The sequence below is a fragment of the Rhodamnia argentea genome, chromosome 7 (genome assembly GCF_020921035.1).
Source record: "Rhodamnia argentea isolate NSW1041297 chromosome 7, ASM2092103v1, whole genome shotgun sequence".
NCBI lineage: Eukaryota > Viridiplantae > Streptophyta > Magnoliopsida > Myrtales > Myrtaceae > Rhodamnia > Rhodamnia argentea.
In genome coordinates this window covers 4,467,630-4,486,274 of record NC_063156.1, presented here as the reverse complement: position 1 = coordinate 4,486,274, position 18,645 = coordinate 4,467,630, and the positions used below count along the sequence as shown (strand labels likewise).

The window sequence follows — 18,645 nt, the reverse complement described above, 5'->3', positions numbered from 1 at the left end:
CGGCCAGAAGTGCTCAGCTGCTAATGTGTTGCCCTCTTCGTCGGCGCAGTTTAAGTTATACAACTACATAAACTCTGAACTACAACTATTTTCCTATGGTATGATGCACATTTCTTGAAGAAAAGGATTTATTGACAATCTCCCCGTCCCCCAAATGAGTCCAAAAATCGCCCGATCGAAAATCCAGATGCAACATTTTTGTGTGTGTCAAGAAGTTCAACACTGGGTCTCAGCAAATTACGGGCAATGAGAGGGCCGGATTTCATGGCTTTTGCTCGAATCATGTTTTTGACTTTTGTTTCCAGGTGGGATCACCCACGCAGGAGGCATCATTGAATCAACACCTAGAGTTCATAGCGTGACTGACAGTAGCTTGGGGTTAAAAGGAGAGGAGACGATCCAACTCGTGCGTTTTAGTTCTATCCAAAGCGTTCTAAATTAGATGGGTGGTCTCGTATGTAAACGCACCTAGTAGATTCTATTCTACCGGCGTGCATGCCGCAATTTCTCCCTCGAAATGAGAAGGGAAAAAAGTTGAGATGATGTCTTAACCTCCATCTCTCGCCCTGATGACGAGTCAGGGCATAGAAAAAAAAAAGGGGGCACGGGTCCCAAAATCGAAATGATTAAACACGCGTCGTCCTTGATCTCTGTCGTTCCTCTACTTTGTGGCTGCTGGTCCATTGGCTAATGTCTTCTCACTCCCTCGGCAACTTCGCTTCCATAATCTTTCGGAAAACTCCCGCTCGCGAAACACATTGCGTCTCATCTCCCAAGCGCTCGATCCCATGCAAAACCAAGGCGTTGCGTTCGGGCTTATGTAGAGAGTAAGTCTTGCAAGTCTCGCATCTTCCCGCATCAACTTTCTCGTGCTCTGTTTCGGACGACTCCTCCTGTAATTTTGTGTCCTTTCCGTTTCGTCTTCTGAGCGTTCTCATCCCACGTTCCAACTCGTTCGTGCTTGGACGGCAGCAAAGGCGAGCGCTCATTCGCTTGTCCTTTCTCTCTTCAGTTCGCAAGCCGACCAACGAGAGGAAAAAACGATTCCTTTTACAGAGAAAAAGTGAAGAGACGCTCGAGCTGATGCGACGTATCATGCTGGGTTCACGCTTGACCACGTCATATGATTTGCCACCCATAAATATGTCATTGACGGAATCGCTCCAACTTTGCAGGGCCTGCGTCAGAAAACCAGAGCGTTTGCTGCTTTCTCGGAACAAAGAGTAGAGAGAGGGAGAGAGATGGACGATGGGAATGGGAGCAGGATGTGGAAGTCCCTGAAGCAACGGCTGGGATTCAAGCGCATGGGCTGCTGCGGCACTGCCACGTGGACCCCATCGGCCCCCACTATCCTCACCGTCATGGCCGAGTCATCGCCCACCCAAATGCTGGACGACCCAGATCAAGAGCGCGATCGCGATCATGCTATGCACGCGAGTGACGTCCCGGCGCGCGACGGCGACGGCGACCGCGCACCGCACGCTCCTCCGCTCTCTGGGATGAACCTGGCGACGGCGCTCGAGGCGGAGCGCAACGCGGCGGGCCCGCCCGTGAAGACCTTGATGAGGCTGATCGAGGAGACGGACGGTGTGGATCTGAGGCAGGGGCGGAGGAGGGACAAGGGGACGACGAGGAAGAGGAGCGGAGGTGGCGTGGGGTGCGATTGGGTGTGCTGCGTGTGCATGGATAGGAACAAGGGCGCGGCTTTCATCCCGTGCGGCCACGCCTTCTGTAGGGTGTGCTCGAGGGAGCTGTGGGTCCATCGGGGGTGTTGCCCCATTTGCAACCGCCCGATTCTCGAGATTCTTGACCTATTTTGAGACATCCTTCTTCAAAAGGTTTCGATTTTTTGCTTGCACATACAGTGATCCTCTTGAACTCTTGGGTAAGAAAGGCATGAATTTTTTGTTGGCGGTGGAAGGACGAAGGAACGTCTTTTCCTACCCCAAAATGGAGAAAAAAAAAAAAAAGAGAAAAAATGGTCGAATGGCCACCATGTGTCGCAATAGCAATTGACATGATATCTATGTTAGTTGTTTATGAAATATTGAATGCCCGTCATGTATCGCGGTAGCAATTGACATGATTTGTGTTAGATTGTTTGTGAAATGGTGCGTGTCATGTCATAACGTGTGAAATTGATCTCTCCATTAGTTTGTTTTATAGTATCTAGTAACTTAAAACATCGTTCTAACCTAATGAAGGCTTTTGTTGATTATAAAAATGGCGAGTGTCTCGAAGTAACTCGGCAATGGGTCTGAGCAAAACATCGATAAAATAGTTACCACAACCTCTTAATCAGCAAAATACCCAAGTTTTGAATGGATGCATATCGTTTAACATGACGGAATATAGATGGTTACATTTGGTGGATTTCATGTTAAAAATCGGTGGGACTTGACATATTAATTATGCATTCGAATTAGGATAATTGTAACCATGATCTCGTGATTAGATATGATAATTGGGTGGTAGGCGAAGGCCAACCCGAGCCCCCATCGGTTTGCAAAGACAAAATGAGCCATACCGGGCAAGGAAAATCCCTTTCCGAACAATGCATTGGGGCCAATCCAAGTCCGGTCAAAATTTTACCTAAAAGTTTGATATCATGAGCGAGCCTACAAAAGAAATTTTAGCCCGGATACCAGACTCGACCCGTCCAAACCCGCTCACTTATCGTCCACCCGAGTCATAATCCAAGAACCAACCAACTTTTCGGCATCGGCTTCCATGACTGGCCCAAAGTGAGACCGGAGAGGAGCTTTATGGGCCTGGAAGCATATCTGGTCCAATTACCAAGCCCATGATATTCTAATGATGCCTCTATAAGTTTTATATATCCCTTTTTCTTATATGTTGTCTGAACAAATTTTACTATTACAGGTGGATAAATTTTACCTCTCATCGTTGTTGAATCGTATTGCATCGTCACGGTCGCATTGGCTATTCGCGTAACTTTTCATATTGTGGTGAAGATATATCAATGTCGTGAGAATAAACAATTTATTCAAGATGAATCGAAACGTGTCAAGTCGTGTCGCTTTTCTTTCCCCTTATTAAATCTGCAGCGTTATCTTCTAATAGCACTGAAAATCGACAATTCCGGAGCTCGTCGCTCTCCCTTTCCGAGCTAAGCCGAGATGCCGAGTCCGCCGTCAAACTTTGGTGCTCGTTTCCCACGGGACTTACTTCCAACACAAATCTCTAAAACGTGCTTGTAATTTAGGAGCTGGAAGGACCTCAACAGTATCGTGGACCGTCAAATCACGCCGTCAATTCCCACAGAACCAAAGCAAAATGGAAAAAGGGGACGAAATCGAGACGAACGTGATCCAAATTCCATCCATCTCCAATTAACTTGGATGTGAACGCAAATCAAATTCCTCGATTCGATCAAACGGGTCCAATTTGGGCACGTATTGGTACGGATGGGTCGAATCATCGTGGGCTGGTCCACCAGAAACCGTGATCGACGGGCTCACTGACCCGAAATTTCTAATTTCCATCTATCAAAAGTCTCCTCTTTTTGGGTATAAATCCACGAGTCATGTCATTCGCTCTCACCTCCTGAGAAAATTCCACCGTCGAATTTCAAGCCTTGGTCGGCTCTTTCTGGTCTTTAATGGCCTCTCCAATCTCCATCTGCTTTGCCAATTCTCTTTTCCAAGATGGTCATGGCGCGTTATTTCCTAGAATTTGCTGGTTCACGTTTTTTTTCCTTTTCAAGTGTTTCGTCTCCCAATTTTTCATCATGAGGCAAGAAGAAAAATCTCATATGGGTGGAAAGGATAAGAAGAACAATCAAGTTTGTAATGCTCGAATTCGCGATCACGCAAGCTTTGTTTCATGGAGACTTGGTTTCATTATTAGGCAGTCGAATTGGGCGACTTAAGTTGATTTAGTTAAAAATCCTAATAAAATAAGTTACGGTGAAAACAAAGCTCTATAGCAATTGGATGTATTAAGTAAGATATATGTTCACTTACTAGAAATTTCACTCGAGTTTCAATCTCGAGATATTTTAAAGGAGGAGAAAATGCGTGAAATTCACAGTAGATTTTGAGAAAACACATCGTCGCTATTTATGCAAGAGAAAATTTGGCCGGTCGAGGTCGAACGACATTGGAGTATCTCGTGCACACAATGTAACCTTTATTCCACGAGACGATCTTGCTCGATCTTCCTCCCACTCGCTTCTCCTGAGGAGGTTTTGCCTTTCCCTAGGGTTTTTCTCCGCCTCTGTCGCCGCCACTAGCCTCTACTGAAGCAGAACTTCGTGAGGGAGCCCCTCCCTCACCCCCCCTTCCCCGGTGTCCAGCTCCTTTTTCCATCCCCTCCATCTTCTGTTCCCTGTTTGTTTCTTTAATTTCTCTATCTCTTAGATTTTCCATTGATTTTGTGAATAACGCAATCGACATTTTCTATGAAAGTAAGTTGTGAAGATCAAAGCATGAGTGTCTCAGAAGATTTTTCGCTATCCGAATTTGTTTGCTCGCACCGGCTCCGAGTATTTGCTCTAAATAGTCGAGCACTCCACGAGTCTCGAGGTTCGTTTGTTGTCGTCTTCGATGTCCGACTTATCTGAAAGTGATTTTGTAATGAACTGCTATCTATTTTGTAATCGTTCTCTCTCGATCTAGAGTTAGGTTTAGATTTGGGTGCTCTTTTATCTCGATTTAGAGATAGATTTGGAATTTACAAGACTTTTTTTTTTTTTTTTTGTGTGTTCCTTCAACCTTTGAGTGTTGTTATGGTCTCTATGTGGTGATGGTGATGATGACGCCGAATTTATGCGCACACCGCCTTGTTACCGATGATGATTCGAGATTCGGTGATCGGTCGTTGTACGAGCTTTGATGCCACAACAGATTTATCTTTGGGCAAGCAGCACCAAATTGATTCACTTTTCAGATTTTCTTGTTTTACTTGCTTTGTTGAATTTATATATTTATCTTGAAATTATGTAATTTTTTTGTTATATGAAATGATGATTTTCGTTTCGACAAAAGAAAAAAGTGTCTTGGCTCCTCCTAATTGCACAGATGAAGATACCAAAAAATCAAACTTTTATCCAAATGGAATGCCTCTAAAAACCACCCTTCTTCAACCTTGGTCACTTCTTCACATGCTTGCTCCGACCATCATGGGGCCCGGCCATTGAACTTTAAATTGTGTTGCGAACTTTCAAATCCTATGGTGGGCTAGGCTTCAGTGGGGCCCGCCTCACTGTTTTTCGGTCTACAGAAGACTCGTGAGCTCTGGGTTTGACTGAAATTCTATTGGTTGTCCACATCCTTGCTTTCTCTTTGCGGGCCCCATTGTTCATGAGCCGGAGCCTTTCGATGGTTCAAGAACTCGGCCTAATTCCATAAAGAAGCTCTATTATTAGGTTTAATCAATTCTGCTCCGAATTTTTTTATTCTCAAATTTTATTTTGTCTAATCAAAGTTATCAACTCTCAATTTATCTTAAATCTATCCCATAGCCCGGTCCCAATTTAATGTGACATTTTCAGAAATTATCTCTAAAATTAATTCATTATAAGATTAGAATGAAAATTAAAAATGACTAACGACGATTTTTGGATAGAGGACAGATTTGGAATTAGAGTAAAAATTAGTGATTTTTTTAGACAAAAAAAGGCTCAAAGTTCCTTACCAAAAAAAAAAAGGCTCAAAGTTGATTTTAGGCTGTACCTAAAGTTGCTTTTCTTTAGACAACAAAATTTTGGGAAAAATTTGGACTGAACCTAAATTTTAGTGTTTCTTTTTAAACAAAAGAGTATTCAGAGCATAACTGAAAATAAATCTAAAATTAGAGTTTTTTTTTTAAGGAATTTAGGCCTTGACAATTCTGATAAAATCACAAGGGATAGAAAGAAATCATGTGGGTCTTCCAAATCGTGAGAATATGCTGCTTCGCAGCCCACTGGACGGAGACGACCCTCCATGGAAAATAACTCCTCAATTGGCAAGGCCAAGACCTTTCTCATGGTCAAAGTCATACACTACAATTATACAATTTAATTAGAGTCCTAATTGAAATGGTTTTTTCACGCGGATGCAGCCGATGCGAGTTGTGGCGATCTTTCACACAATATCTAGACTAATCAACTTGGCGGACGATTCAAAGCGATCGACCGAGTTTCTTGTGATCTCTAGCAATCTTTCGTTAATCTACACATTATGAAGTACTTTTACTTTGACCCAAAAAAAATGTATTTTTACATTAACGTACGCACGTTTTAGATTATGCTTTTAGTACTTGTTAATCCTTTGGAGTGATCGAGAGCGGGAGGCTATTAGCAAATGGAGGTCCATGACAAGGAAAGGTCTGCTTCAGCCCACAAATAATTCAGACCACTTCTTGTTGCCAGGAGAAATTTCCGAGCAATTTACATAAGCCTTCCTCGAATTTTTCCCTCATGCATGATTGCGTCATCAGCTCGCCACGAACAAGAATGGTCTAATTACTAATTAGGGGTGCAATTAAGTCGTTAATGACACATGAAGTTGAGCCTTGAACCAACGAGATGAAATTGTGATGCTCAAATAAGCAACAAATTCCTGGATGGAGATGACATGAGTAGGGGTGAGCGGTTTCAGATTCTTTACGGGTTTCATTTAGAACAAAAAACCTAGCAATCGAAATAGATTCTTTATTTTTTGAAATCTGAAACCTATTCATCATACCCCGAAATCTAGAACCTACCATATTACGTATTCTAGGGTTAGTTCCAGGGTACCCGGAAACTTGCTAATTTCTTTTTTTTTTTTTCATTTTTAGTTAAACAAAATGAGAGTGAATACTATAACCGATAAGGGGAAGTATAGGTGGGCATTTCGAACCCGAAACCAATCCGTTGGAACAGGTTTCTTATTTTTTAGAACATGGAACCTAAAAATTTGTTTAGCTCTATATTATACCTTATCATCCGACGTCGTTGAACATTGTAGGATCATGTGAAGACATATATCAAGAAAAACACAAAAAATTATTTTAGGATCCGAGGTATAGGTTCCAAGTTTCGGGTTTTAGATAGTGGAACCTAGAATCTACCCGTTGAAATAGATTCCTTAATTTTTAGGACTTGGAACCTATCATATATACTTTGGAACTTGGAACCAGACCGGTTCCCATAGGTTTCGATTTCAGATTCTCGATTTTACCCTAAAACCATGTTTACCCCTAGACATGAGATGATAGAATTGCAAGCCGCCACCTAAGAAAAATACGTATATTACAAATTGAGAATCTTGGTGAAAAAAGACAAGAAAAGTTAATGCTACCAGAAAACAAGGCTGCTTAAGTCATAATTATCTAGTTACCTAGGACCTTATGTGTGAGAATTGAATGGTTCAAGTGGCCCTTGTCCTACAAACCCAATAACACGTATGCGATGCCCGAGTTGGACTTTGTTTTAGACCTATTTGATTTATAATGGAAACCCTAGAAATTTCGGCATAAAATTTTCTTTTTTGGCTGGTAGAAAAGTTTGACATACACATATACAGTCTACGAATACATCATAACTTAAATAAACTTAACATGCTAGTCTATGGAAGTAAGTGGTGAAGATCGAAGCGTGAGTGTCTCGGAAGATTCTGCTCTATCCAAATATGCTCACTTGCTCTGGCTTTGGGTGCTTACTCTGGATAGTTGAGTGCTCCACAAGTCTTGAGGTTCAATTGCTACTGTCTTCAGCAATTGGCTTAGCTGAAAGTGATTTTGTGATTAATTGCTATTTATTTTGTGATCATTCTCTCTCGATCTAGAGCCAGATCTAGATTTATGTGCTCTTTTATCCCAGTCTAGAGATATATTTGGAATTACAAGAAATTTTTTTTTTTTTTGTGTTCCTTCAACCTTTTGGTGTTGTTATGGTCTCTATATGGTGGTGTTACTGGGGACGCCAAACCTAGATACGCATTGCTTTTAACAAATTCGCAATTATTAAAGAGAGATTTCTCGACGTGTGCTTATCACCGATGAAGATCCAACATTCGGTGATCGGCCTCCGTATGAGCTTTGATGTTACAACAGATCCCTTTTTGGGCAAGCAGTACCAAGTCAATTCACTTTTTTTGATTTTTTTTGTTTTACTTGCTTTGTCGGTTTGGCATATTTGTCTTGAAATTATGTATTTATTTTGTTATATGAAATGTAAATTTTTGTTTTGACAAAAAAAAAATCTTAGCTCCTGCTAATTGCACATATGATGGTACAAAAAAATCAAACTTGCATCCAAATGAAATGCCTCTAAAAACCACCCTCCTTCAACCTTGGTCACTTCATCACATGCTTGCTCATACCATCATGGGGCCCCGCCATTGAACTCTAGGGATGCGTATGGTAACATTTCTAAAAGTGAATTTCTGCTCCATAAGTATTTATAGAGTAGAAATCCGTTTAGTAACGAAACTTCTGACGTAGAATTCCGTTCGGTAAAAAAATTTATGTCCGAAAGAAATTTCTATTTATGAAGTGAATTTTTACTTCTGAATTTATTTTTTCCCCAATTTGAAAAGTTGAAAAAAATTACGTCTTAACTCAAGAAGTACATCTTGGACAAAAAAATAAAATAAATAAGACATACTTTTTGCCTTACCTTCTTTTCTTTATGCCTTTACCCTCTTTTAAACCACGCCCGCCTCCGCCGACCTCCTCCACCGCCTATAGCCGCTCCCGACTACCGACGATCGCCGTTGCCGTCGACCACCACCGGTAGTCATCCATCCCCGCCCGCAACCACCGTTAACCACCAACCATTGCCCTCCCTCGCCCACCGTAGACCTCCCGTGGCCGCCGGCCACCGACCACCGCCGCCACCCGCTGATCGCTTCTGTCCGCCAACCACCTCCGCCCATCGTTGCTCGCCACCACCGCCCCCTGTCGCTGCCGACTATCGCCCACCGTCACCAACCGTCGACCATTATGTAGCTCCTCGCCGCCAACCATCGACTATCGTGCCACCTGCCACCGCAGTCTACCACCGACCTCTGTAGCCAAATCGCCTTCTCCGGTCATCGGAGTAAAAAATAACTAATATATTTTTATTTTTAAAAAGTAAATAATATTTTTTGATAATAAAAATTATTATTTAAATAAATTTAAATAGTTTAAAAATGAAGTAGAAATTTTTTGACTCCCGACAATAATTTTTTATAGAAGATTTTGTATTAATAATATTTCAGAAATAAAAATTTTCAATCGTTACTAAATAAATTTCTCTTATCAAAAATCAAATTCTACAGCAAAAGTAGAAAAAATAAAAATTTTCTTTTGAGTAAAAATAAAAATATTAATTTTTTATCAGAGGTTGATTTCTAAAGTAGAAGACTTGCCTTGGGCGGCCTATATTGTCTTGAGAACCTTAAATTCCTTTGGTGGACTAGACTTCATTGGGGCCGTCCTTCACTGTTCCTTTCTGTAGAAGACTCGTGAGCTCGGTTTTGACTGAAATTCTATTGGTTGTCCATATCCTTGCTTTCTCTTTGCGGTCCACATTGTTCCTGAGCCGGAGCCTTTCGGTGGTTCAAGAATTCGGCCTAATTCTATAAAGAAGCTCTTTCATTAGGTTTAATCAATTCTGCTCCGAATTTTTTTATTCTCAAATTTTATTTTCTCTAAACAAAATTATCAAGTCTTAATTTATTCTTAAATCTATCTCATGGCCCGGTCCCAATTTAATTGACATTTTCAGGAATTATCTCTAAAATTAATCCGTTCTGAGATTTGAAAATTAAAGACGATTAACGAAGATTTTTGGACAGAAGATTAATGAGGACAAATTTGGAACGAGAGTAAAAATTAGCGATTTTTTTAGACGAGAAATTCTCAAGGTAGATTTGAGACTGTATCTAAAGTTACTTTCTTTTTTTCGGACAAACACGTTCGGGAAAAATTTGGAGCGAACCTAAATTTTAGGGGAGTGTAATTGAAACTAAATCTAAAATTATATATTTTTTAAGGAATATAGACCTTAACAATTCTGATAATAAATCACAAGGGATAGAAAGAAATCACGTGGGTCTTACAAATCATGAGAATATGCTGCTTCGCAGCCCACCGAACGGAGACGAGCACATGGAAAACAACTCCTCAAGTGGCAAGACCAAGAACTTTCTCCCAGTCAAAGTCCTATACTACAATTATACCATTTATTAGAGTCCTAATCGAAATGGTTTTTTCATGCGGATGCGGTCGATGCGAGTTGTAGCGATCTTCCACACAACATCTAGACTAATCAATTTGGCGGACGATTCAAGGCCACTGACCGAATGTCTTGTAATCTCTACCAATATTTCGTTAATCTACACATTACGAAGCATTTTTACATTAACATAAGTACGTTTTAGATTATGCTTTTAGTACTTGTTAATCCTTTGGAGTGATCGAGAGGGGGTGGCTATTAGCAAATTGAGGTCCATGTCAGGGAAAGGTCTGCTTCACCCCACAAATAATTCAGACCACTTGTTGTTGCCAGGAGAAATATCCGAGCAATTTACGTGAACCTTCCTCGAATCTGTCCCCATGCATGATTGCGTCATCAGCTCGTCACGAACAAGAATGGTCTAATTACTAATTAGGGGTGTAATGAAGTCGTCAATGACACATGAAGTTGAGCCTTGGAAAAAATGAGACGAACTTGTGGTGCTCAGCTAAGCAATAAATTCTCGGATGGGGATGACACGAGATGATAGAATTGCAAGCCGCCTTGTAAGAAAAATGCAGATATTACAAATTGAGAATCTTGGTGAAAAAAGAAAAGAAAAGAAAATTTAATGCTACCAAAAGAGAAGGTTGTTTACGTAATAATTATCTAGTTACCTAGGATCTTACGTGTGAGAATTGCATGGTTCAAGTGGCCGTCATCCTAAAAACCCATTAACATGCATGTGACGCACGAGTTGGATTTTGTGTTAGACCTATTTGATTCATAAGGGAAACCCTAGAAATTTCGTCATAGGTACTTGTTATGCCAAAGTTTTCCTTTTTGGCTGGTAGAAAAGCTTGACATACACATATACAGTCTACGAATACATCATTACTTAAATAGACTTAACATACTAGTCTAAATTTAGGGGCCGAAGTCAATCCTCGTCACGTATAACCTAAGCTATATTTGGCACATTGACTACAAATGTTGCGTGCTAGCCCTAAACTTACAGGGAGCGGTTTGGAAAGTTGATTAACTTAGCAATGTAGATGAGCTGGTTATATCTAGCGGACCATATTCAAGGATCAATGACAGTTTAACATATCACTAGTTTAGCTATTTTCCTGATACAGACACTTAGTTGGTACATGATATATCATTTGCTAAGAGTAGGATATATTGTGCCAAACAGTCTATGACATCCGCAAGTTGTTCTCTTTTTGGAATGATTGAAGTGAGTTCTTAGTAGGAACACGGTGGATCCTTCCAAGGTCGGATTAATATATCACCCAGCTAATAGCCAATTTATCTTTGATCGTAATTGGCTTTTCGTTGACTAATCATTTTCAGCAAACCAAACGGGCGAAAATCAAGAAAATTGATTCGCCAAAATTCTTTCACTTAAACAAATACGCTCTTAGTTAGGTTCTAAATTGATGAGCATTCCAATTCAACCAACGTCATCACATGGCGATAAGACCGACATCAAAAACCCTTATTCCAAGTGTGCGTAGAAACAACAAAGTACCCTTCAATAACAAGCACACATGCACATGTTGGTGTCGAATTCAATTTTTCGGCGGGCAGAAATGGCATACACATGTTCATCAGGTGGTCTAGCAGGTGAACATGGCATGGCATGTGCCATATCCTTCTATCGTGCATCTATAAACTTCCTGTAAGAGAACAAAAGAAAGAAAAAGAAAGTGCGTTCATCCTTATCGGACCCTTTCCAATGCAACCCCACCGGGCCACCATCACTCTCTCTCCCTCCCTCTCACCATTCCACTACCGACATGCTCTCTAATTCTCTTCGATACTTTCAATAATCATCTTGAAATTTTTTGGTCTCGCGGTTCATTACTCGGCGTAGAATTATGTGAAACTTAATCATGCCCGTCGTAAAATACTCTTATTTTACACGTCTCGAGATGTGATATATCGAATTTGTTTAGCCGATGCTGCTGTTGGGACCATTCTATATCAGTTATGAAAGGGGTTGGTAATCGATTTTTAAGTGTGAGGAAAAGTCTCACTCTCTAAATTACTTTTTAGGATAAGAATTGCCCAAAATTACCCAACAACTAAATGAGGAAAACATGATAAGACACGATGTTATTCGAATGTCCAATGATCCTGGCATGGGGACGCGTCCGGAATTAGAATCTCTCGGATCAAAGAAGTTGTCTATCATCGCGTTCCAACCCACATTTGCAGTGGCCTTCTTGCAGAAGGTACATGAGAGACATCCTCAACACGAATAGCACGATTAGCTTCGAGGTCGGCATGTCAGACTCCACTTGGGTTCTAGCTTTTTGTGCAAGGTAGGTTTGGGTCAAATCACTGTCACTGATGACCAAACTCCTCCAAGAAAAGAGAAGGGCATGTTTTTGGTGGGGATCATGGAAAATGACCAAAGTAGCTGCGAACATTACTTGAAAGTTAAAACTGCCTTTACAGTCTAATTTTTCCACTGTTTTTTTACTCGTGCCCCGTAACTTTAGCAAAGAATATTTCCACTTCGAGTCCTTTGGAGTTCACTACCAAGGCCCAAAGGAGTTCTCTTTTCCTAGGGTTTTACCAAAAGAAACAAGAGTTTCAAACAAACCCGTCGTAGTTATCCCCATTGTAATCGGGATAATCCTCTTATATCATAAATTACTAAGGATATGTTTTACTTTTTGGTCAGATACGTATTGTTTTCTTATGGCGTATACTCCGTCGTATCTATTGAATATCCAAGGACAGTCGGGTGGCACCGTTTGCACTTTGTGACGCACGGATCATATGCTAGAGGATATTGTCCGCAACACTCAGGCAATTTCTATGTCTTGTGGTAGTTGTTATCAACAAGGGTTGGCACATCTACGAGATTGCTTCGAAACATTGCCATGGCAACAAGATCAAACACATCAGCTTCTTGACTACAACTTCTAGCTTTTGACCCCAAAAAGCTAAGAGATAGACAACATCCACTGCGCATTAGATTGATTACAAAAACTGATTAGATCTATCGATGTGAAAATATTCACAGTTGGCCATAATGTTTCATGAACTTTGGCAAGAAAGCACTTTTGAAATTGGATGAAGTTATGTCTCAAAAGCATCCAACAATATCTTCATTTTTTCGTAGCTACCTAACTGGAGTTCAAGTGACCCATTTAAATAATATGATCTCTCTTATCATGAGGATCTGATTAATTTTTAATTTTTAATTTTTTTTTGTTTTGGCAAGAAGATTGCGAATGGATGAGATCATATATGGACCATCTAGCTGTTGAACCAATGAACAGCAACGAACGTTTGCCATACGGATTGTGATGCCAAATAGTAAAATGTGCACGAGTCACTCGCTTCTAAATAAGAATCGAGCCCCGTTTATTTAGTTGATGTCATGAAGACTTTGCATAGAGCACATTGGCCAAGTGGCCGTGGGCTTAGCATGTTGATTATTTTGAGATGTACATATATCTTTCTTAGTGACCGACGATTAAAATATGCAAAATGCTAGAGAGGGAGATTATCTAATCAGTCATAAATCCATTATACGGATGCCAATTCAATTTTAAAATTTTCAATTTTGCCGAGCGAAATTCCAACTTAATTTTATGCTCTAATTACCACGTACATTGTGAGAATTTGTTTACCTTATGTTCTCTTTGACACGTCATCGATGCTGAAGAGGAAGGCACATAGGGGCTAGTTAGTGCATGTTCATGGACTTTAACTTTGGTCAAAAGGGCAGGAAAAGATAAAAGGCAAAACGGAAGGGGGACCTTAGCCACCAAAGTGGGTCCAAAGCCGGGAGAGCAAGAGAGATGGTCGGACAAGGCACGCTGACCATATCCACCTTAGGGTTGGGCATAAGTGGAGGATCTGGGACCCACTAGATGTTACAATTTGGTAATTTTTATTTTCTTCAATCAAATGACCATTCCAAGAAACTATACGAGCATGTGAAAATTCAAAGTAAGCCAAGGAAATCCTCTCTTGTGCCCTTGAAAAACTCCTATAAATAGCACATCACCAAACACCCAATAGGCACACAAGCAAGTGCAATTATCTTCATTTGCTGAGAGCAACCACAAGAGAAGCAGAGTTTCACTACAATTTCTAGAGAGAGAGAGATAATGGAGAGCTTCCCAGTGATCAACATGGGGAACCTGAATGGTGACAAGAGGGCAATCACCATGGACAAGATCAAAGATGCCTGTGAGAACTGGGGCTTCTTTGAGGTACGACTCTCTCTCCCTCTCCCTTCCTCTGTTTCAGAAATTGCATTATTAAACGGATTTATGCTTCAGAAGTATTTTTGGAGCGGAAATTCAGTTTACCATGCACGCCCTAACCTACTTATGCTTTAAAGAAGTCGGTCTAACATCTTGGATTGTCATGTCTTGGAAAATGACCAAAATGAAGCTGGTGAATCATGGGATTCCGCCGGAGATGATGGACACGATCGAGCGGATGACGAAGGGTCACTACAAGAAGTGCATGGAGCAGAGGTTCAGAGAGCTGGTGGCGAGCAAGGGGCTCGAGTATGTCCAGACAGAGGTCCGTGACTTGGACTGGGAAAGCACCTTCCACTTGAAGCATCTCCCTGCCTCCAACATCTCCCAGATCCCAGATCTTGATGATGACTACAGGTACTGATGAGAATCATTAATTTAAATGAAAAGGAAAAGCAACGTTCCGCTCCGCATCTATCGATGATGACGATTGCCTTTTGTCGTTTGATATGCAGGAAAGTCATGAAGGAGTTTGCAGTGAAGCTGGAGAAGCTGGCGGAGGAGCTCTTGGACCTGCTGTGTGAGAACTTGGGGCTGGAGAAAGGCTACTTGAAGAAGGCCTTTTACGGGTCCGACGGGCCAACCTTCGGCACCAAGGTCAGCAACTACCCGCCGTGCCCGAAGCCGGACCTGATCAAGGGTCTCCGGGCCCACACTGATGCTGGCGGCATCATCCTGCTCTTCCAGGACGACAAGGTCAGCGGCCTGCAGCTCCTCAAGGATGGCCAGTGGGTCGACGTCCCCCCGATGCGCCACTCCATTGTCGTCAACCTCGGCGACCAACTCGAGGTACACATATAATTACTCGGCACAGCAAAACCATCACCTTTTTAGTAATAAAATGTCATGTTCGGAGTGTGAAATTCTAACAAATTTTTCGCAAATCATTGCAGGTGATAACCAACGGGAAGTACAAGAGCGTGCTACACCGGGTGGTGGCCCAGACAGATGGGAACAGGATGTCCATAGCTTCATTCTACAACCCGGGCGCAGACGCCGTGATCTACCCGGCACCGGCGCTCGTGGAGAGAGCAGCAGAGGAGGCCAGTGAAGGGACTTACCCAAAGTTTGTGTTTGAGGACTACATGAAACTGTATGCTGCTCTCAAGTTCCAAGCCAAGGAGCCAAGATTCGAAGCCATGAAAACCATGGAGTCAAACCCCAATTTGGGCCCAATTGCAACCGCTTGACTTTGGGGAATTTCGGAGTTCTTTTAGCTGGGGGACACAAGGGAGGAAATTGGCTTTTATTTTTATTTTTTTTATAATAAACCGACTGAGGAGATTTTAGCCATCAGTTTGAATTGGGGTGTGCTTGTCCCAACAAGGACTTGATGATTTGTGGATTGTAACAATAGTCAAATTTGAAATTACAGGAGTGAAGATCATTAATATATTTCTTTATGTATTCCTCTGGATCTGTGTACTTCCTTCAGTTTGAAGGCTTCCTACATCTTTGGTATTCCATGCTTAACTATGTACACGGTAATAGAACGATTCAACGAAAGTCAAAGACAAAAAAAAAAATCCAAATTGGGCTTCGATTTTAAACAACGCCCTCATGCTCAGACACCGTGCGAGATTTCATGGGATTTTATTATCAACTATTCTACAAAGTTAAATCATTGAATAAAGGTGCGGTTTCAACCAAAAATAAAAAATTAAAACATAAATAAATCGAGGCAGCTTCTCGGTGAGGGCCGATTTGAATGGGACCCCCAAAGTCAAGGGGGTCAAACTTCAAACGGTGGGGCCCATTCTTTCCATTTTCTTAGTCAGCGCTGTGTGTGGGTATTGTGTCTTATTCTTTACATGGTAACGTGGCTTGATTATCACATGCAATACTGGGCGTGGTGTCACCGTGGAAGGGAACATTGCCTTCTCTGATCTCCTCCCTCCCTCCCATCTAATCTGTCCATCACCCGCATTACATCTGACATACAGATTTGAAGTTTTCCATGTATTCATTCATTAATCATTGGGCGAAACGAAACCACGGTCGTTCCTCCATCAAAACTCCCTTCTCTCTCTCTCATCCGTAATTGGAAATCCGACGTGGCATGTGGATTGCTTTGGTGGAGCAGCTAATCAGTGCTTAAGACATAAATGATTTAAAAAAAAATCATAGAAACGATAAACCGACCACGGCTAGAATCTCATAGGAAACATGAAACAAAAAAAAAATAATAATAATAAGTTCAATCCGAAATAAGCAAAAAGCCGGATGATGTAGGACGAAACCCCTTTCGAGATCTAGATCCCATTCACTTTGTACGTCTAGGATGATGTTGAACGGCAGATTAGTGCTCTTGATAGTTGACACTGACATCAATTCGCAAAAGGAAGATGGGACATTGATGACTCCTACAGTCAAATCGAGATTTACATAACCTCACTGTAATTCTGAAAATGACAAATGTGATGATATTAAATTAGAGTTGCAAGCATATACTAAAAACACCCATCTCACGAATTCTCGATCTAGATGGTAAGGAAGCAGAGGAGGTAACTGACCCGTCTTTAATCCGATGGAGTCAAACAGAATTACTTCTTAATTAAATCAAAATGTTACTAAGGGTGATGTCTCTGATCATACCGGGTCGGCGTCCTCCTAATTCTTTCCTTTTCCCCGCTAGAAGACTTAGGGTTACACACGTTAAGCATTCGATTAATTCGCATGGAATTCGTGGTCTATTATCAGAGGGCACGCGTTGTTGGTGCTCCTCGTTTCCTCCTAAATGTGGTCTGCGGTCAAAGCCAAAAGGATTCCCCATTCTAACATCATGCGCAATTACGCTTGCTTATTTCACTTGATTTTATCTTCTTTATTATTGTTTTTAGGATTAATACCACCAAAAATTCCAAATTAGCACACCTGTGATAAATTTACCCGAAATTATTTTTTTGACCGCCAAAAACCCTAAACTAATATACTCGTGACAAATTTACTTCTAATTATTTTTTTGATCATAAAAAATCTTAAATTGGTATAACTGTGACAAATTTATGTCAAATTAATTTTTTTAGGATAAAAAATTTCAAATTGGTACACATATGACAAATTTATCCTCCATTAGTTTCCGTTAAATTTTAAAGTCAAATTATTGAGTTCGATGACACATGATAATTGTCGGGCATACGAGTTACCACATTCATTTTGTTACATGTGTATCAATTTGGGACTTTTCATAGTATTAACTCAATTTAACGGAAACTAACACAAGGTAAATTTGTTACATGTATACCAGTTTGAAATATTTTTTGCTAAAAAAATTAATTTGGAGTAAATTTGTCACGATTATATCAATTTAGGATTTTTGGTGGTAAAAAAAAATAGTTTGAGGTAAATTTGTCACGAGTATATCGGTTTAGGGTTTTTGGCCTTCAAAAAAATAATTTCGAGTAAATTTATCACAGATGTACCGGTTTGAGATTTTTCTGTGATATTAACCATTGTTTTTGTTTCTTTGTTCTTATTTCCCAAAGCCAACAAAATTTCTCAATTTTCTTTTTGTCTTGCTCTAGAACTTACACTCTGAGATTTAATGGGAGGTCGAGACGCAAGATTCGAATTAGATTCACCTAATCAGACTAACTTTTTCGAAGATTATAATTATATATCTTCATCACTAAGTTTCATATTTATCTGAATCACCAAAATATGTCTTACCAAAAGTATGGACAAGTAAAAACGATCCAGCAGATCCACGGTTAATTAGCGGGCCGGGCTCCACGAGCTAGGGCAGCTACTTCGGACTCTTTGAGGGTCACTTGGCTAACCGGGCCGGGCTAGCCCGAAAATGGCCTTCATATTTTTTATTTTTCCCTGATTTGTTTTCAGAAGATGGAAGAAGGGAAACCAGAATTTTTTTTTTTTGGTCAAAAAAAAAAAGGCGAGCGTGTACTTCAAAAGACTATTTCAACCAAAACAAAAACGTTCAAAAGACTAGTGGATATGCGAAGAAGAACTAGGGTTTCATATCCAAGGTCCTTCTATATAAAATATGGGACAAAACCCCGTGTTACTTATGCCGACAAGCGCCGCTTAAAAGCGCTCTTAAAACTCATGATAACCGCAAATTCGATCTTCTTTTGTTCTCCTAACCATATGTTAGACTGGTGCTTTTCAAGAATATATATGTTTTCCAGCTCGGCTTATTTGCACACGATGCATGGGGCGGCGCCGCTTCTTTTGCAT

At 40.8% G+C, this 18,645-nt stretch overlaps 2 protein-coding genes across 4 annotated transcripts; both read left to right on the top strand.

The window, feature by feature from the left end:
- The first annotated feature begins 1,068 nt into the window (after positions 1 to 1,068).
- LOC115750869 (1-aminocyclopropane-1-carboxylate oxidase 1-like) lies at positions 1,069 to 15,653 on the top strand. 3 transcript variants are annotated; one of them, XM_048281638.1, is made up of 6 exons: positions 1,069 to 1,090; positions 1,176 to 1,241; positions 14,234 to 14,412; positions 14,504 to 14,805; positions 14,904 to 15,237; positions 15,342 to 15,653. In XM_048281638.1, exons 1-6 carry the CDS (start codon positions 1,084 to 1,086, stop codon positions 15,636 to 15,638), a joined length of 1,185 nt encoding a protein of 394 aa, XP_048137595.1. In that variant the 5' UTR covers positions 1,069 to 1,083; the 3' UTR covers positions 15,639 to 15,653. The 3 variants fall into 3 exon arrangements, with proteins under 3 accessions (XP_048137595.1, XP_030544344.2, XP_048137596.1); XM_030688484.2 differs by having other exon boundaries at positions 1,081 to 1,102; positions 14,234 to 14,394; positions 14,579 to 14,805; XM_048281639.1 differs by lacking the exon at positions 1,069 to 1,090 and having other exon boundaries at positions 1,191 to 1,242.
- On the top strand, positions 1,249 to 1,860 carry LOC115750873 (nuclear factor 7, brain-like). The gene has a single exon (XM_030688490.2). It carries the CDS (start codon positions 1,266 to 1,268, stop codon positions 1,818 to 1,820), a length of 555 nt encoding a protein of 184 aa, XP_030544350.2. The 5' UTR covers positions 1,249 to 1,265; the 3' UTR covers positions 1,821 to 1,860.
- Positions 15,654 to 18,645: the final 2,992 nt, after the last annotated feature.